The following is a 20272-nucleotide window of genomic DNA, read 5'->3' on the forward strand; positions in this document are numbered from 1 at the left end:
ATGAGAAGAGAGAAAACTCTTGTTGAATGTGAAGCTCTTAATTTGTAGAGCGGGACAGCACCGTAAGGCTCAGCTTCTCTGGACTCACTTCAGGGAGAGATAAAGTTTAAGGAGGTGAAATAAACCATGTCCTGTATGTTACAGCAGAGAAAGCTTCTACATCTGGTAGTCTTTGCCAGAAAAGTTATAACTGCCCCAAGATGTTACAACTGACACATTAAAGTCATAAAGATAAAAAGCTACAAATATCACATTGTTCTCCCATGTAAAAATTTTTTAATTCAATATATTCAAGTTAAATGTAAAAAGCTTTTTTAATATATTAATACATATTCATTTGTTTACTTTAATCATTTTACTGTTATTTGTGTTCCCTGACCAAAGATAGGCCTAGGTGTTCTTTCAAATTTTAATGGAAATGTGTATTTTGGCTTTATCAAAGAATAATTAAGCCTCATAAAGAAACTGGTTTGATCTAATGTGTAAAATATGTTGCTGCTTGAGATTTGTTGTTTTAAATTTTCTAGAGCTTCTAATTCAGTTGCTGCTTTGCTGATCTTCATTGCACATAGTCCTTATTCATGAAGGCAATTTCAAGCATAAGGAGTATGGTAGCTTAGCATTAGAGTTACTGCTGTGCTGGGTTCAAGTCTTACAGACAAACCCCTCCACATAATCTGCACCCTGACAAGGCTGCCTGTCTTTGTGTCAGAGCAAGGGAAGACTGCAGTCTGAGATGGCATTTACATTGTTTCTCATCACAAATCTCTCTGTTACTTTTATTATACCACCCACCACCATGGGTGGCACCCTGAGCACATTTAATCAACACTCAAAACACACACCAGTATTTAGCTGGTGGATAAATTCTAACTCTGGAGTGAAGGTGTTGTCTGCAAGCAAAACAAAAGACCACATTAAGACCAGATTAAGATTAGTTCTTTTATACTGTCATAACACCAGGTGTGTGGGGGATAGTTTTTGGATCCCAGGCTAAGCCACCAATTTGTCCCTGCTCAATAAATCCTAGCCCTGAATTGGATATAAGCCTTTCTACTGGTCTAAAGGACATCATTCAGTATAGTTCTCAATGCCTTTTGCATGTTTACAGCAACTTAATTCCAAACATGTATGTTGTGTTTAAAGACAGATGTCTAATTTTGCTTTACGGCAAAGAGAGACCAGGGTTCTGTATGAATGATAAAAATGTTTTAAAACTGTTACAGTACCTTTAAAAAACAAATCAACTACAAAAGTACAGAGAAATATCGAAATAATCAATCCCAAATCTACCATTTAATCTTTTGTTGTATACTATTTCATAACAAATATGATCTCAAGACAATTTAACAACGAGCAGGTATTCACTGTCATCATTGTTATATTTACAAAAATTAACATTAATCCACCATGAGCAAGGCACTGAGTGACATACCACAGTTACAGTAGTAAGAAATAATGTGTAAAAATAATGACAATAACAAGAGTAAAAAGTACATTTAAATCATGAAGTGGCTTCTTCCACCACACTTGTGGATCTTGAGATGCCCTTGCTTTCTGCATGTTTAATCACTTACATTTCACCTAGATTTTTTCTCCTTTGTGTGGATGAAAGAGTGTCTTCTTGCCTCTCCACTCCTTGCAAATCTTTTACCACAAACTGAATAACTAAATGGTTTTTCCCCTTGTGTGTAAGGTCAAGTGCTCCTTCAGCTGATACTGGTGAGAAAATCTTTGATGACAATCTGAGCAACTAAATGGTTTCTCTTCTGTGTGGACAGTCAAGTGTTCTATTAGTTGTTCTTGGCATGAAAAACTTTTACCGCAAATGAAACAGCTTGACGGTTTCTCTCCTGTGTGGACAGTCAAGTGTTGCTTCAGATCTCGTTTGTAAGAAAATCTTTGATGACAAACTGAACAACTAAATGGTTTCTCCCTTGTGTGGACAGTCATGTGTTGTTTTAGATGTCCTTGTCGTAAAAAGCTTTTACTGCAAACTGTACAGCTAAATCGATTTGCCCCTGTGTGACTGGACAAGTGATCCTTTAGATACCCTTCAATAAAGAATTTTTTATCACAAACAGGGCAACTAAATGGTTGCTCCCCTGTGTGGACAGTCATGTGTCGTTTCAGATACCTGTTCTTGGAATATTTATTATGACAAACTGAACAACTAAATGGTTTTTCCTCTGTGTGGACAGTCAAGTGTTCCTTCAGATTTTCTTTTCTTGAGAATCTTTTATGACAAACTGAACAGCTAAAAAGTTTCTCCCCTGTGTGGACAGTCATGTGTTTCTTGAGATATGTTTGGTGAGAGAATCCTTTACCACATAATGAACAACTAAATGGCTGCTCCACTGTGTGGACAGTTAAGTGGCTTGTCAAGTTGTATTGTTGTGAAAATCTTTTTTCACAGAATGAACAGCTAAATTGTTTCTCTTTTGTGTGGACAGTCAGGTGTCTCTTCAGATGGTGTTGTCGAGAAAATCTTTTTTCACAAAATGAACAGCTAAATTGTTTCACTCCTGTGTGGACAGTCGAGTGTCGCTTCAGATTACTTGGGTTTGGAAATCTTTTATGACAAACTGAGCAGCTCAGACCTTTATCTCCTGTATGGGTTCCTTCAAGTTTCTGTACTTGTTTGTTATCTCCAAAGCTTGGAGGACATTCAGAGGAGCTAACTGAGTCTCCAGTGCTACATTTGAAATCACTCAGACCTATATCAGTGTTTTGCTTGGGGTTTAAACCTCTCTGAGGTTCATCAGTCTCCTCCCAATCAGCACTGTCATCAGTATCGGATCCAGAAAGGTGTGAAATCTTGTCAGGAGGAATTGTCTGTGAATGACAGTCTGGATAAATCTCTCTGTCTGCTTTTGATCCTCCACAGTCTTCTCCATCAGATTCTGTTTTCAAATTCTCTGTGTCTCCGTTCTCTGCTCTCTGGATTTCATCAAGCTTTGAGGACTGAGATTCCAGTCCATCTTCTTCTTCGCTCTTCACAGGGACAGGAGTGAATGTGAACATGCTGATACCGGCCTCCTCTGCTTCTGGACACTGCTCTCTCTCCTGACTGATCCACAGTTCCTCTTGTTCCTCTTTAATGTGTGCTGGTTCTGGTGGCTCCTCCTGGTCCAGACTGAAGCTCCTCTCCTGCTGCTTAGGGAGAACCTCTTCTGTCATCACAATCAGCTTCTGGACATCTGAAGAAAAAAAATCAGACAAAAAACTTTCTGAAAAGTGTAATTTTACAGTTAATAGTAAATCTCAGAATGCTTCAATTTCTGGATAAGTGGGCTGTTATACATTCTGTGAATCTGTAAATGTTCGGAAGTTAGAAATAGTTTCTCTTCATCTTTTAGAAGCTAAAACAGGGGCTTGGATTCAGAGACAGTCAAACTCATTTTGCAAATCATGTTCTGGGGTTTGTAGAAGGTTTTAGAGGCAGGGATTGTATCACACAAATATCATCCTGTCTGTGGCCATCTTATTTTAAATATGTTCATTTCAGCACATTCACTGTTCAAACCAGGACTACTGGGTGAATAAGTGTTCAGACTCTCTTTGGTTTGACATCGATCAGCTGTCCGTAAACCCTTCTTCCCCATAAACTTACTTGGTAGACACCTCAAAAAAACTGCCAGATACCACTAAGAAGAACCGTTTCAATAACTTATTTGTCACGGGCTTGGAGAAAACTCATCAAGATAGTCACTAATCCTACTCATGTGATAATGACATTGACAGACAACATTGAGCTTTTTCCATAGTGTATTGAACCAAAATTATTAAATTGTTATTGAAAAGAACTCAATGCTATTGAATGTCATTCTTTTAACGACGAAATGTCATCAAGTTCTGATAAAACTGGTTAACTTCATAAGTTCTGAAACAACATCAAAACAGTGTACCAGCAGAGTCTCTAAAGTGGACACCATCTAATGTTCTTAACTTAATAAACGATACCTTAAAACTCTGTTTAAGTTTTAAAGCAGTGAACAGATCTGTCCAGTGAAATTCTATTTTATATTTAACTGCTCATTTATACAATGGCCATGCAACAAACAACACATCAAATCTTAAAGGCTGTGAGCTTCATGATAAATTATGGCCCATTGTTTATAATAATAACTTCGTATTTCCTATTCCTAAAAGCTTGTATCTAAATACTCACAAGACTTCAAGGAACTCAGTGTTGAATGCAGAAATGTCTCTGGAGACGGATCCTATTTTATTGCTGTGGTTACAAATGATTTCTGATTAGTAGTCCCATAACTATGGCGTACATTGTCCAAACATATGGACAAACTGATAAGCCCTGCTCTGATCTGCAGTCGTGTTTAGACTGATCAGACTGGGATCCTTTCAGGACTGATACCAACAGTCTGAACAAGTTCAAAGACAATGGGATTATATATTTGCTTCAGTGAGGACTGCTGAACAACATCACACACCTCAGTTTATTACAACAATGGCTGCCCTTGGTGGCGGTTCTACGTACGAGGCCACCTGCAGCTACTTCAATGACAAAAACACCTGAATATTGTATACAACTTTCATGCATTTTATCTGCAAGTTTTCAAACATGATACGACGTTTTATGAAACATACTATAAACACAAGACAGCAGTCGACGATCACTTTCTAAGTACAGAAAACAAAGTTAACTTATTTTCAGGAGCTAGCTGTGGCTAACACTGTGCTGTGTAGAAGTGAACGTTAGCTAAAGGCTCAGCTAACTGAAACATTTATAGTAAAGGAGTTTAGAGTAGACAAAAAGAAAACAAACCTGAAGAATCCTGAAACCCTGACATTTTACAAACATCCAAGAGTCAATTAAGGGTACGAAAATCCTTCTTTAGATTAATCTGCTCCGAAAGGACGCTGGATTTTCCAGTATGCTAACTGTGATCTGGGGTTACAGCCTCCAGGACCCGGAAACCAAAACAACCACTTCCTGCTGTAAGCTAATTTGGCCTTCATAATAAAGTACATTCTATAAAGTCCTATTCTAAAACACCTCTAATTATAATCAGGATGGCCTGTTCCATTGTTCACAAAAACATATGTTTTCTTTTCAGGATATCTGACAGAGTGACAGAGTCAGGTCAGACTAGAGTCGGTTGATACAATTAAACATGATCAGTTCCCTAAGTTTATAATTAAATGTGTCACCAGAAGAGAGAAAACTCCTGCTGGATGTTAAGCTCTTGATTTGTAGAGTGGGACAGCACTGTCAGGTGCAGCTTCTCTGGACTCACTTCAGACAGAGATAAAGTTTAGGGAGGTGAACTAAACCTAAAGCAGAGAAGGCTTCTACATCTCTTTGCCAGAAAAGTTAAAATGGTACTAAAATGTTGCAACAGACACATTAAAGTCTTAAAGATAAAAAGCTACAAATACCACATCGTTCTCCCATGTAAAAAATATTTGATATTTAAATTCAAAATATCTAACTTAAATGTAACAAGCCTTTTAATATTACAATGCACATCCATTTGCTTATTTTAATTATTTTACCATAATTTGTTCCCTGACCAAAGATAGGCTTAGCTGTTGTTCTTTCAAATTTTAATGAAAATGCGTATTTTGTCTTTTTCGAATAATAATCAAGTCTAATACAGAAAACCGGGTTGATATGAGTGTTTCAAATATATTGCTGCTAAGATTTGTTGTTATAAACTGTCTAGAGCTTCTATTTCAGCTGCTGCTTTGCTGAGCTTCACTGCACATGGTCCTTATTCATGAAGGCAATTTCCGAATATTTGATACAGTCCTTGACGTTCTTAATAATTCAGGAATTGTCTTGGAGTTATAAGATTATTGCTTTTTGGGGTAGACATGAAAAACATTCCAATGGAAGACCCCTTCAGAGTGCCGGTGCTGTCTTTAATAACAGACTTTGACAGTTTTCACAAGAAGTTTGCTCCTCTTAAGGACTGATGGGAAATGAGCTGAACAATGTTATAATCAGAATTGGACAGCAGTGGGTGTGGTTCTGGCGTACATATTTATTCAAACAAAACATGTAGTGTGTTCAAAGAGTCTTCAAAAGGCCATTTATTCAAAACTGAGCAACAAAGAGAGACCAGGGTCCTGTATGGGTGACATAATATATGTTAGAACCGTCTTAACATCCCTTACAAAAATGAGTATAAACTGCAAAACCAAAGAGAACAATCAAGGCTGGCAAAATCATATATTAAGGATTCAGTCTTTCATTATACCACGGCATGTCACAACATTTACCATTTTAAGACACTTTACAGAAAAAAAGCCTGTTTAGACCGTAGTCTTTGTAATATTATTTACAAAGATCCAACATTAATCCACCATGAGCACGGCACTGAGCAACATGTATCAAAGTTACATTATTGAGGATTAAAATGGAAACAGCAATGAAAAATGCAAGAATAAAGACAGAATTCAAACCATGAAGTGATTTCCTCTTAGCTGAGCAGATTAAATGAAGAACAAATTATTTGTGATTTCCACAGCTCTCACTGACACACTTGTGGTTTTTAAATGCTGTAGCTGCGAGAAAAATTTTAACATAAACATTGCAACAGAATGTCTTCTCCTTTAGGTGGATGAAAGAGTCTTCTTGCGTCTCCACTTCTTGCAAATATTTTACAACAAACCAAGCAACTAAATGGTTTCTCCTAGGGGTGTACAATATACTGTATCAAGTATACTTGATGTATCGTGACTTCTGCCATGCGAGATGTACAAAATGACTATATCGTGACCATCAGGTAAAAATTATTTGGAAGTTTAAAGCTGTCATCTTGCAATTCTCTCTGGAGTTTCACTTCTCCCACTGTCTCCTAATGCCTCTCACTGCAGACAGCACATTCAGAAAACCCCCATCCACCCATGTGCTTTTTTTTAATCAGAGGGTGAGGGAGGGTAGCACAAGAGAGCAGAAAAGTGTAAAGGAGTATTAAAAGACAGTAGTTTGAGATGGTGACAGATGATTTGATTCCAAAGAAAAACAGTTGTGGATTCGTCATCTGGCAGTAGTTTGGACTTCAAAAGGGAGATGGGAAACAAAAAGTGGTAATCTGTAAAATATGCCACCAAGCTACAGCTACAAACCTGTGAGCCTCAGTCTGACACATTATGTCCACAACTGGGAGTTAAAAAATGTGTGCCTCCAAACAAGCTTTTTCCTGATGATCATTCAGGACAGCTCATTTTATAAAGTCTGAAAGATGTTATCATGACAGGTAACTTGTCAGAAACTTGTCAAGTGTGCATCAGCACAGATATTACGACCAATGTAATCAAAGCAGTGAGCCTGAATGGGTGGACAAGACTGAAGTGTTTTTGCAATCAGCAGCATTTTGGTTAGTATGTGCGTAGGTTTGTTTACCCCTTAATGAGGAAAATAATAATCAATTTTATAATCAACAATAGTTAACATAACAGAAAAAATTGTATAACTTTCCATACACAATAAAAGATTGTTAGAGTATTTCATGGGTTTTTTTTTGGCTGAAGGCCTGTCATGCTATAATTGGAAAAAGATTGAGTAAAGTCTTTTCCAAAATAAAAGTATGTTAAATTGAACTTAATACTAATGTTTCCCTTTCTGAAAACAAGTTAAAAGAATAATAGAAAGGTCTACTTTAATCAGCACAATTGTGTCATTTAATGCATCAAGGGGCTGAATAAAAAAAATTAAATACTTTAAATGATATTTCAAAATATCATGCTTTATGACCTTCCCCCACAATATAAATTCTAGGCCAAATCACCCATTCCTAGGTTCTCCCCTTCATGTAAATTCAAGTGTTCCTTCAGTTGTCCTTGTCGTGAAAAACTTTTACCACAAAATGAACAGCTAAATGGTTTAGCTCCATTGTGGATGGTCAAGTGTTGCTTTAAATATCTTTTATAAGAAAATCTTTGATGACAAAGTGGACAGCTAAACTGTTTTCCCTCTGTGTGGACAGTCATGTGGTCCTTCAGTTGTCCTGGTCGTGAAAAGCTTTTACTACAAACTGAACAGCTAAATGGTTTCTCCCCTGTGTGGACACTCATGTGGTCCTTCAGATGTCCCTGGTTAAAGAATTTTTTACCACATACCGAGCAACTAAATGGTTGCTCCCCTGTGTGGATGGTCAAGTGTTGCTTTAGATATCTCTCCTGAGAAAATTTTTTCTCACAAACCGAACAGCTAAATTGTTTACCCCCTGTGTGAACAGTCAAGTGTTGCTTTAGATGTCCTTGTCGTGAAAAGCTTTTACCACAAACTGTACAGCTAAATGGTTTCTCTCCTGTGTGAACAGTCAAGTGTTGCCTCAGATGTGTTGGGTGACAGAATCCTTTACCACAAAATGAGCAACTAAACGGCTGCTCCCCTGTGTGGACAGTCAAGTGTTGCTTTAGATATCTTTCCTGAGAAAATTTTTTCTCACAAATTGAACAGCTAAATTGTTTCTCCCCTGCGTGGACAGTCATATGTTGCTTCAGATTTCCTTTTTTGGAAAATTTTTTATGACAAACTGAACAGCTCCAACGTTCGTCTCCTGTATGAGTTCCTTTGAGTTTCTGCACTTGCTTCTTCTCACCAAAGGTTGGAACACAGTCTGAGGTGCTAACTGATGTGCCTCCTGTTTTACATGTTATATCATTTACGGCTACGTCTTTGTTTTGCTGAGGGTCTAAACCTCCTTGAGGTTCATCATTCCCCTCCCAATCAGCACTGTCATCAGTATCAGACCCAGAAAAATGTGAAGTCTTGTCAGGAGTAACTGCCTGTAGATTAATGTCTGAACTGAAGTCTCTGTCTGCTTCTGATCTTCCACAGTCCTCTCCATCAGCTTCTATTTTCAAATGCCCTGTGTCTCTGTTCTCTTCACTTTGGGTTTTCTCTCCATCCTCCTCTTCACTCTTCACAGGGACAGGAGTGAATGTGAACACTTTGATATCAGCCTCCCCTGCTTCTTCGAGCGGCTCTCTGTCTTGACTGATCCACAGTTCCTCCTGTTCCTCTTTAATGTGTGCTGGCTCTGGTGGCTCCTCCTGGTCTGGACTGGAGCTCCCTTCCTGCTCCTCAGGGATAAACTCTTCTTTTATCACCACCAGCTGGACATCTGCAGAGAAAAGTCAAACACATAACATTTCAATAATGTAATTTTCTTTCTTTCTAACATCAAATTACTTGCTCTACTTTATGCATTTTTGGGATGTGTTGCACATATTGTGAATTTGTAGATGTCTGGAAATCATTCATAGTAAGTAAGGGAATAATAAAACACATTCCCACACCCATTTCCTTGAAATTTTCAGTGACAATGTGGCTGGTTTTAGGAAGGAAGGAAGTAAGACAGTTCCAAAGAGTCAGGTGGTTACAAATCAAATCCGGGGGACAACAAGTAGACCCGGATCTGAAGACCTGAAGGTTCTGCTGGGGATGTAGGGATGCAGATTATACATACAGTGCTTAACAAATTTATTAGACCGACACCCAGAGTAAGGTTTATGCCACAGCTGCATCATGAAGTTCTTTAATGTGGACTCTTTCATTTTCAGTGAGCTCTCCATGTTTTACCATTTTGAACAGGAATGAGGAATTTCAAACTGAATTCACCTTTTTATACCCAAATTTGAGCCAGCTCACTGGGCTTCTCTGAGAAGTCAGAAATTAGTCAAGCATAACATTCAACCACTAAAACTTCTTTGTCTGTTCAGGAATGCAAGTAAATAAATATAATTTGGCATATTAATCAAGAAATTATAATGTGCTTTAAATCAGTAAATTTGAAAATTCATGGATAACTCGTTATGAAGGGCTTTATAAACAAAAAACAAGGTTCTGAAAGTGAATTCTGAATTTCACTGGAAGCCCAGGTAGAGAATATAATATGGGTGTCAGGTGTGTTGATCTGCTAGACCTAGAGTCTAGTAGCAGCATAATGTATCAACTGTAGGCTGTCAACAGAGAATTTACTGAAGACATGAAGATGCATGAATAAACATCTCTAACAGCTTGTAAGACAAACAATTTTAATTTAAAGTGTTTCATGTTTCCTAAATTATAGAAGCATGAGTGGGTCAGTTATTTCATATGTTGATCAAAACACACTGTCTGGAAAAAAAATCCCTCCAAGATTTGTTAGATTTCCTTTCACTAAAGAGGAAAGGTGCCCAATACTGAGAACAACCTTGGAGGCTGTACTGTCTGGGGCAGTAATAAGGATCTCTGTTTTGTCTGTGTTGATCTGAAGGAAATTATCATCCATCCAGTCCTTAACAGCAGACTGATAGTTGAATAGTACAGTTATGACATCAGACTTAAAAGAAATCCACAACTGAATGTGATCAGCTTAATGATGATAAGATATTCCCTAAAATCTGCTTATTACATGACCCAATGGCAGCATATACACAGGAAATAAAATAGGGCCCAGGACACAACCTTGAGGCACACCACAGGACAGAATGTGAAAGTCTGTGCAAAGTTTTACATTGGGTGGAAGATTATTGCATGCTTTAATGGCTTTAAAGGACAGAAATTTTCAGTTGAGCAAGTTGGCTGAAAGGCATCAAAATTAATCTTAAAGGTCTGCATGCCAATTCATTAAAGAAATAGGCTTTTTAGTTGTTTAAAGTGCTTTAGAAGTGGTTTTAAAACTTTTTTTGCCCAAGGACACCTAAGGTTAAGCCAAAATCTCAAGGTACGCCATTTTTAAATGAAGTTACAGTGAAGGTGGCCTATAAGGTGAGATAAAAGGGAGAGCATTCTGGGGCCCAGCCAACTGGGAGATCATGGAGATGGCAAAATTGGGCAAAAAGTGGCGAAACAAAGTCAGAAATTGGCAAGAATTGGTAAAAAAAGGGGGCAAACAATGAGTTAAAATTGGCAAGAACTTGTTCAAAGTGTCAAACTAGTGGCAAAAATGGGTGACAAGTGGCCTAAAGGCTTAAATGTTGTAAAAAAAAAAAAAAAAAGGTGGTAAATATGGGTTAAAAGTAATCTAAAAAAGGGCAAAACTTGGCAAAAAAGTGGTCAAACAAAGGTAAAAGTGGGTGAAAATTGTCAAAAATGTGGCATAAATGGGTTGAAAGTGTCAAAAAGGTAGCAAAATAGATCACAAATGGCAGAAAAGAAAAGCAGAAGTGATTGAGGAGTAAAAACGGCCGAACAATAGCAAAATTGGCCGAAAAGTAGCAAAAGGGTTTCAAAAACTGGTTAAATGTGGCAAAATGTCCCCAAAAAGAGGCAAAAATGGGTCAAAAGTGTTAAAAAGTAGTGGCAAAAAAAGCAGCAAAATGGTTTAAGCTGTCAAAAGAACTAATCCAATCACCCCAAAATTGGCTTGCCATGCTTTTCAGCTCTAAATGAGGTAACTGTTAGCCAGGATGCTAGCATCAATGCTACTGATACAACTCACATACACTGATATCATCAAAAAATCACAACTGGGGAGGGCCCATTCTCTGGGTTTTTTTTCCAGCCAGATCTGTGGGCAGGCCTGGTTACAGTACTTGCCATAAAGTAGAAGTAATAACATATGGATGTACAAGTTCCCACGGCACACCTAGACCACCACTGCTTTAGAGCATGTGGTCCAGCCTTTGGACTAACCATAGTCCTCAGGTTTCACAATGAAACCCAAATTTTCACAAAAATTTCAACAATGCTTATCTATCTAATTAAACATGTTGAAGTTTTGTTCTTGGATGGATCAAAAATTATGACAGCAAAAAGAAACAGGGCAGGAGAATGAGAGATATAGAGTCAATAAAATGTCTTATATTCATTCTTTACTTATAGTCAAAACAATTATTTCATTTAAACTAATTCAATAAGACATATTGTAAAATAAGTATAAATGTAAAACACTAATATTAATGCTCTAGCAATGCTTAGCTTAATTCAAAATATATGGAAGAAAATACTGAATACCTTTACTCTTCTCTTATTGCTTGTGTGCAAATTACATGCACAGTGGAGGAATATCATGATTTCTGAATGTCCAACAGACCGACACTCATATTTCAGTCTGGTTATTGATAGCTCCCTCCCCTTTTTACATGTGTCTCACTTTGTTTAATGATGATGGCTACTGCCCTTTTAAAAATTTACCGAACACATCAAATCGAGGAAATAATCCCTGATTTAAGGACACGAAAGACTGTAGTCCGGGATCTTTCCAGAGCTGATGCCGACAGGACAAGCTCAAAGAGGCTGTGATGTTATATTCCAGCTTCAGTGAGGACTGCTGTACAACATGACACGCTTCAATGGGTGACAACAATGACAGGCCCTGGTTCTCCGCACGAGGCTAACTGCAGCTACGTCAATGTTACAGACAAAACATAAATACGTTTTCACTGCTTGTTTCAACTCATAAATCGCTTAATGAGACACCCTGTTAGCATAACACAACAGCTGACAAAGACTTCATGTAGCCAGAAAACAGGATTTTATGATCAGGAGCTAGCTGAAGCTAACACTCAGCTGTTCGTGGATGTGGACGTTAGCTACAGGCTCAGCTCTCTGAAACACTCACAGGAAGATAGTTTAAATATTATAAAGACAACAAACCTGAAAGATCCTGAAACCCGGACATTTTACAAACATCCAAAGGGTAAGGAAACTCTTCTTTGGCTTACTCAGTTCCAACAGTGCTCTGGGGATAGGGCCTCCAGCCGGAAACAAAAACATAACTTCCTGTAATATTATCTGGCCTTCATAATAAAAGTATAGTTTGAACTATCCTTCAATAAACCATTATTTCATCTATTATTTTGTATTAAGGGCTCACTTTACATTTTTCACCTTCCTTTGATATAACATATTTCAGTGTATATTTTAGACTACACTTGTGCATTAAAAATAACACAGCTGTCGACCAAAACGCTCCATTTATTAAGCATGATGGTACCTTATGCTGTTGTGTTTTTTTCTGCAGACTTAGTAGCAACAGGGTATAAGTTCCTTAATTTTCTTCCAAGGGATGCCATCTACTGATTAAAAAAAGTCCTGTTTTATATTGGGAAACCTGCCTGATTAGACAAATGTAAGCTGAATTCTTGCTTAGTAAATTGAAATGTCACAAGACATTTAGGTTCAATTAATGTCAAAAGTGAAGAGAGAGTATACTTTAGAGCAGTGGTTTTCAAAGTGTGAGTTGGGCCTCCCCTGGGGGGTGCCACAGAACTTCAGGGGAGGCGCCGAACCATAAACCAGAAAAAAGGTGATTTGCTTTGTGAACCTCTGCTGTGCATTGAGCAAAATGGATAGACTTATAGTTACTATAGGGACTATGCTATAGAGCAGTGTTACTCAACCAAAGAGCCAAATTATTGAAGATACCTTTGCAAGAGCCACAGTCTAAGAGGTGAAAAGTGGCAAAAACAGCTTGAAGTAGTAATAAAAATAGGTTAAAGGTTGCAAAATGGTCAAAAAGCAGCAAAAAATGGGTGAAAAGGGGAGAAAATGGGGGAAAAAAGTGGGAAAATGGTCAGGAAATGGCAGAAATGGGTGAGAAGTGACAAATTATGAGCAGAAAGTGACTTAAATGGGCAAAAAGCAGTCAAGAGTGGCACAAATGGGCAAAAAAAATAGGAAACAAGTGGTATGTAATGACAAAGGGTAGTTTAAAAGGGCAAAAGGTGGAGAAAAAATGTGAAAAAGGGCAAAAATGGGAAAAAAATGGCAAAGAGAAGAGGCAAAGTTGGGAGAAAAAAGGAAGCAAGTGGTATCTAATGGCAATGGGTAGGTTAAATGGATGAAAAGTGGCAAAAAAAATGGTTAAAAAAAAAGGGGAAAAAATGGTATAAAAGTAAAAAAAAAAATGGGAGAAAAGAGGCAAAAAGAAGTTGTAAAATGGCCCCAAAAAAATGAAAAAGGGTTATTTAATGGCATTATAACTGAATAACAGGGAAAGGCAGATGTTCAAGAACATTTGCAAACCAAAATATCTAAATATGTTAATGTTAAAAATGTTTTAAGATTAGACATAAATGTTTGAAATGTTGTTTAATTTTTTTTCAATTTGAATCCATTTTGTGGGTGGGGGTCCACCGAATGAATAATTTCTTCTTAGGGGAGGCTCACTCTTCCACACTTTGAAAACCCCTGCTTTAGAGCAAAACATATGACAGTTGTTACTTTATTTTCTTTAGATGTATTAATAAAAGAAAAAGGTAATAAATAACAGTTGGATCATCAGGAGCCCCTTGAAAATGAGATGCTGCACCTCAAAGGGCTATCCTAATTAAACTGAAATTGAACTGTTCTTGTTTTTTATGTAAAACACAAGTGATCTCCATTTTAGCTTGTTATAAAAGTCTTTGCTCACTAAATATTAACATTCATCTTCATCCTATACATACAAAAAACATTTAAAATCAACAATGAAAAGATGGTTATCTCATAGTATCTGCCCAAAAAATCTTATTGTGCATCACCAATGAAAACAAACCACTCAGAAGGGGTGAAAATTGAGAGAGAAAGTGGGAAAATGGTCAAAAAGTAGCAAAAATGGGTGAGAAGTGACAAAAAATGAGTTACAGATGGCAAAAAAGGTCCAAAATTGGCAAAAAAAAAAAGAGTGAAAAGTGACTAAAATGGGCAAAAAGCAGTCAAGATTGGCAAAAATGGGCAAAAATAGGAAACAAGTGGTATGTAATGGCAAGAGGTAGCTTAAATGGGAAAAATCTTGCAGAAAATGGCGAAAAGGGGCAAAAAGAAGAGGCCAAAATTTGTGGGGAATAAAGGAATCAAGTGGTCATTCATGGCAAAAGGTAGCTTATTTAGATGAAAAGTGGCAATGGTTCTGGCAATGGTTTATATGGGGGAAAGCATGTCTAAACAAATCAGTTGATATGGGTTTTGAAGGCAATGTCAGAGTGAATCACACTCCTAGATATCTGACTGTGTATTAAATTTTAACCAAAGTACAGAACAGCCATTTTATTTATACAACAGACGACTGTATTGGTGGTTATGTTTGTCTGGTAGTTTATTTAAACACTGGAGCGAAGGCATGGTATGCAAGGAAAAAAAAAAAAAAAAAAAAAAACATCACAAAAGAACTAATCCAAACTACCCAGTTAAACTTTGCCCTGAAAGGGGTGAAAACTTTCTAGTGGTCTAAATCCATCAGTTGTTTTGCATCTTTACAGCAGCTTTATTCCATCATAGGTTTGGTGCAGTTTTACAACAAATATTATCTCAGACACCATACAAGAAGGACAGGTCTAGATACAAATATTTATTGTATTATTTACAAAGACCAAACATTATTCCACCATAAGTTTAGCATGACCCCAAAAGTGGGGAATATAATTAAACAAAGAAAAAAAAGAACTTCAAGAATAAAGTGTTGTCTTCTTAGCTGGATGGATAAAATGATTCAAAACTCATTTTTGTTCTCCCAACAAACTTGTAATTTTTATAAACACTCAGACCATGTCAGCCTTTTATCAACAACACAGCAACCTATTATTCTTGCATATCCACCTCTTTAAAATCTAAAACCACACACTGAAAACTAAATGATTATTCTTCTGTATGATTAGTCAAATGTTGCTTCAGATGCCATGCTCTGAAAAACTTTTATGGCAAAATTAATATCTGAATGGTTTCTCCCCTGTGTGTACAGTCATGTGTTTCTTGAGATATCCTTGGACTGAAAAGCTTTTATGACAAATTGAACAGCTAAATGGTTTCTCCCCAGTGTGCAGAGTCAGGTGCTTCTTTAGATGCCCTTGCTGGGAAAAACTTTTATGACAAACTGAACAGCTAAAGAGTTTCTCTCCTGTGTGGACAGACAGGTGTTTCTTCAGATTCCCTTGGAGAGAAAAACGTTTATTGCAAAGTGAGCAACAAAATGGTTTCTCCTTCGTGTGGACAGTCAAGTGTTGCTTCAGATGTCCATTTTGAGAAAAGCGCTTATGACAAACTGAGCAGCTAAATGGTTTCTCCCCTGTGTGGACATTCAGGTGTTTTTTCAGATTTCCGTGGAGAGAAAACTTTTTATGACAAACTGAGCAACTAAAAGGTTTCTCCCCAGTGTGGACAGTCAAGTGTACCCTGAGATGTGCTTGAAGAGAAAACCTTTTATGACAAACTGAACAACTAAATGGTTTCTCACCTGTATGAATAATAGTGTGCCTTTTTAGTTGCCCATGCTGAGAAAAACTTTTACCACAAACTGAACAACTAAATGGTTTTTCCCCTGTGTGGATGAGAGAATGTCTTTTAAGAGCCCCACCTTGTTTGAATCTCTTATTACAAATTGAGCAACTAAATGGTTTCTCTCCCGTGTTGACTCTTAGACCATCCTGAGGCTCATCGCTCTCTTCCCAATCCGCACTGTCATCAGTCTCTGATCCAGAGAGGTCTGAAGCCTTTTCAGGAGTCACTGACTGGAAATGAATGTATTCTTCTGATTCACCACATTCCTCTCCAAAACCTTCTGCTTTTAAATGCTCAGTGTCTTTGTCCTCTTGGTTTTGGTTTACATCAAGCTGTGAGGACTGAGGTTCCTCTCTATCCTCCTCTTCACTCTTCACAGGGACAGGAGTGAATGTGAACACTTTGATATCATCCTCCTCTGCTCCTTGAAGCTGCTCTCTCTCCTGAGTAATCCGCAGTTCCTCTAATTCCTCTTTAATGTGTGCTGGTTTCGGTAACTCCTCCTGGTTCAAACTGGAGCTCCTCTCCTGCTGCTCATAAAGAACCTCTTCTTTGATTAACATCAACTGCTGAACTTCTGTGGAGAAAAGTCAAACATAAATTTTTGTATAACATAGCTTACTATCCACATTGAATCACTAATGGCTCTGCTTTCTTCACTGTTGCAGTGTTAATTTCGTCAACTAAAACTATGACTAAAACTATTCATTGACAGCCTTTATTTCCATGACAAAAACTATACTAAGACTAACAAAAATACATCTGTTTGGTTTTGTCAAGATGACTAAAACTAGACTAAAATGTAACAGAGTTTTTGTTGGACATTCAAAATCCATGACATTTCTCCACTGTGGGTAAATCTGTCAAAAAAAAAATGCAGCTAAAGCTATTCTGTCTCTCAGCTGTAGAAAGCAGGGATCCCAGGTTTGGCAGAGTGCAGAGAAAACATTACCATGATTTGGTTCCAGATTTTGGCAAGAAAATAAATGCTTGGACTAAAAGTAAAGACTAAAATGTTTTGACTTTTTATGGACTAAAACCAGACTAAAATCTTTTGAGTTTTCGTCGAGTAAAACTAGAATAAAACTAAAAAAGACAAAAATGACTAAAGTGTGACTAAAACTAAAATGGATTTCATTCAAACACTAAAACTAAGACTAAAAAAAAAAAAAAAAAAAAGTTTTAGTAGTAGTAGTATGTAGTATATATTTAGTTTTAGTAGTATGCTTTGGCTTTAAATGTCTGCTGCTGTTAAATAGTAAAGTAGTGTGAGAATGACTTAACATTTGACCTGTTTTACAGAAATTTACTGTCATAATTAGTAGATATTTAAAAATAGGGTTAAGGTTGGCAGAAGTGCTGCAAAAATGAATAGATAAAGTGGTGAAAAGAGGTTAAAATGTGGGAAAAATTAGTTAAAGAGGGAAAAGGGGCAAAAAAGCATCATAAATTGGTTACAAATGACAAAAAAAAAGTAAAAAAAAAAAAAATAAGAAATGGGTTAAAGAATGGCAAAAAAATTGTTAAGGAAGCAAAAGGGGGCAAAAAGTAACAAAAATGGGTTAAAGTGGCAAAAATACAGCAAAAATAGCCTGGAAAATTAGTGAAAAGGTATTCAAGATTGGAACACAAGGGAAATTATGGGCAGGAAAGTTGCAAAAAGGGGTTAAAGAGTGGCAAAAATTGGTGGAAAGTGGCAAAAAATGGTTAAAAGTTGCAACTATTGTTGAAAAAAATGTAATGAAAAGAGGTTAAAAACTAACAAAAATAGAAGAAAAGTGGTAAAAATGGATAAGAGTGGCACAAAGGGGACAAAACATGCAGGAATAGTGCTTCAAAATGGGTTAAAAATGGCAAAAAATTGGGTTAAAGGTGCAAAAAGGGGTTAAAATGAGTAAATACTAGTACTAAATCACAATTATGGAGGGCCCATTCCATTTTCAGGGGGCCAGCCAGTTCTGTAGTCAGGCCTGTCTCTTTGTGGCCTGCTGCAATATAGATAACAGGGATAGATCTCCCTGGTAATTACTAAAAACATCCTGCATTTTGAAAGAAAATACAAGTATTACTACAACAGTTAGTCAACCAGACCAAAATGATTATTTAATTTTTGTGTATTTGAAAGTCCGGCCCCCGTAGTTTCTGTCACACCTCTGCTACAACCTCAGAAGACAGCACAAGGAGGAAAGCACTTTGTACCCCATGATACATCCAGGATGTTCATAGTGAAGGCGAAACATCACAAAGTTGTTAATATATCTTGGAAATGGAAATGTAGACTCTTTTTAGGAGTGCTGAAACACCTCTAAATTATATCTCAGCACGCTAAAATATTAAAGGTGCTACAAGGGTTTGTTGCAACATAGATAATAATTCATTGTGGAGAAATCTCTGATTACATATTATGTTTAGCTGTTAGGCAAGCTTACCTAAGGTTGTTGATCTGTTTTAAACTCTAAAACTCAGATTAATGTTAAACAGTACATCAGATTGTTCAATGAGTCAGTCTTCTACATTAACTGCTCAATATAAAACTGACCAGGAAAAATTACATAAAATCATGAAACACTGTGAGCCACATGATGAATTGTTGGTTATAATGAATTGTAAAGTAATAGCTCCTACTCCCAGCAAAACGTGTTGCTTAATTATTCAACGGGTTGCAGGTAATAAAGCACTTTCTGCCTGAACTTTTCATATGGCATACACAGCCACCTGAAAATGTTTAAAGCTGAAATTAATAAAGCATTTAAGTTTGCTGCTCTCTTGACTTGGAATGAACTACAATAAGACCCAGTGGAAAGCGCATCAAGAGACAGTTTAATGACATGGTGATCTGGCTGCATATACTTTGCAAAATTTACAAATGCGGTCGATTTTTGATATGTATCTGTTTTTAAAAGTATGTATTTTATTGCATTTAGACCTCATAGCTTGTACTCTTTTTGCTGTGTGTGGCTTCTATTTGTCTGAAACTCCGTACTGTTGCCGTCTTGGCCAAGACGCTCTTGAAAATGAGATTTTTTAATCACAAAAGGGGTTTCTTTGTTTTCTAAAAGTTAAAAACATGGCACAACAGCCAGCAAAAAATGTCCAAAATCAAAAGGTGTGTTATAATCAGAAGCTAGCTGCGGCTAACACTGTGCTGTGTGGAGGTTAGCTAAAAGCTAACCTGCATGCAACATTTACAGGAAACAAGTTCATAGAAAAAGTAAAAAACAAACCTGATAGATCCCTGATCCCAGACATTTTATACAACTCCGGGAGTCATAGCAAGAAGAAAAAATTAAACTCTGAACACTTCTCTAGAATTGATCTGCTCCTGCAGGACGCTGGATAATCACAACACGCTAAGAACGCTTGACGGAGTCAACGACCCGGAAACGAAACCACGACTTCCTGTACATTTATGTTGCCTTCACATTAAAAGTATTTCCAAACGTCCACAATCTACTTTGTAAAATAAATCACTCTAAGTAACCTATTCAAAAACGCGTTTTGTTTTGTTCGTTTTATTTTTTTTTTTTAATTAGCGTCCCTAACAGAGAGACAGAGTTATGTCGGACTCAGAGAGTTGGTCCTAAAAACAGTGTTATTTTTGTCGACTAAAACTATGACTAAAAATGTTCGACAGCCTTTTTTTCCCATGACAAAAACTATACTAAGACTAACAAAAAAAAAAAACTGTGATGACTAAAATTTTTGTCAAGATGACTACAACTAGACTAAAATGTAATGCAGTTTTTGTCAGACTTTCAATATCTGTGATATTTCTCTACTGTGGGTAAATCTGTCAAAAAACAATGCATCTGTAGCTACTCTGCCTCTCAGCTGTAGAAAGCAGGGACCCCAGGTTTGGCAGAGTGAAGAGAACACCGTACCAAGATCTGGTATCAGATTTTGGAAAGAAAATAAATGCTTGGACTAAAAGTAAAGACTAAAATGTTTTCACTTTTTATGGACTAAAACTAGACTAAAATCTTTTGAGTTTTTGACGACTAAAACTAGACTAAAATGTTTTAAGTTTTTGACGACTAAAACTAGACTAAAATGTTTTAAGTTTTTGACGACTAAAACTAGACTAAAATTAAAAAGGATAGATGCGAATAAAACTAA

The 20272-nt window shown here is 36.9% G+C and overlaps 3 protein-coding genes and 1 gene segment (V, D, J or C); 1 reads left to right on the forward strand and 3 right to left on the reverse strand.

Moving 5' to 3' along the window:
- Window positions 1-20272, forward strand: part of LOC121523649 — an 820099-nt gene that overhangs the window by 410899 nt on the left and 388928 nt on the right.
- The window catches only part of LOC121523651 (immunoglobulin kappa light chain-like), an 813481-nt gene that overhangs the window by 409143 nt on the left and 384066 nt on the right, over window positions 1-20272 (reverse strand). The gene's annotated exons all lie outside the window — the stretch shown is intronic.
- LOC121523574 (gastrula zinc finger protein XlCGF57.1-like) lies at window positions 1289-4923 on the reverse strand. The gene is made up of 2 exons (XM_041808507.1): window positions 4787-4923; window positions 1289-3200 (listed from the first exon to the last, which is right to left on the reverse strand). Exons 1-2 carry the CDS (start codon window positions 4809-4811, stop codon window positions 1669-1671), a joined length of 1557 nt encoding a protein of 518 aa, XP_041664441.1. The 5' UTR covers window positions 4812-4923; the 3' UTR covers window positions 1289-1668.
- LOC121523625 (gastrula zinc finger protein xLCGF3.1-like) lies at window positions 15299-19516 on the reverse strand. Its single transcript, XM_041808565.1, has 2 exons — window positions 19381-19516; window positions 15299-16733 (listed from the first exon to the last, which is right to left on the reverse strand). The coding sequence occupies exons 1-2, from the start codon at window positions 19403-19405 to the stop codon at window positions 15586-15588; spliced, it is 1173 nt and encodes a 390-aa protein (XP_041664499.1). The 5' UTR covers window positions 19406-19516; the 3' UTR covers window positions 15299-15585.

This window comes from Cheilinus undulatus, linkage group 16 (assembly GCF_018320785.1).
Source record: "Cheilinus undulatus linkage group 16, ASM1832078v1, whole genome shotgun sequence".
Lineage (NCBI taxonomy): Eukaryota > Metazoa > Chordata > Actinopteri > Labriformes > Labridae > Cheilinus > Cheilinus undulatus.

What these genes read in the sequence shown, in the direction of transcription:
- LOC121523625 (XM_041808565.1), bottom strand. Translation starts at nt 19,405, where the DNA reads ATGTCTGGGATCAGGGATCTATCAG. An exon ending in TGGGATCAGGGATCTATCAG is followed by an intron (nt 16,734 to 19,380) that starts GTTTGTTTTTTA and finishes TTTTCTCCACAG; the next exon opens with AAGTTCAGCAGTTGATGTTA.
- LOC121523574 (XM_041808507.1), bottom strand. Translation starts at nt 4,811, where the DNA reads ATGTCAGGGTTTCAGGATTCTTCAG. An exon ending in AGGGTTTCAGGATTCTTCAG is followed by an intron (nt 3,201 to 4,786) that starts GTTTGTTTTCTT and finishes TTTTTTCTTCAG; the next exon opens with ATGTCCAGAAGCTGATTGTG.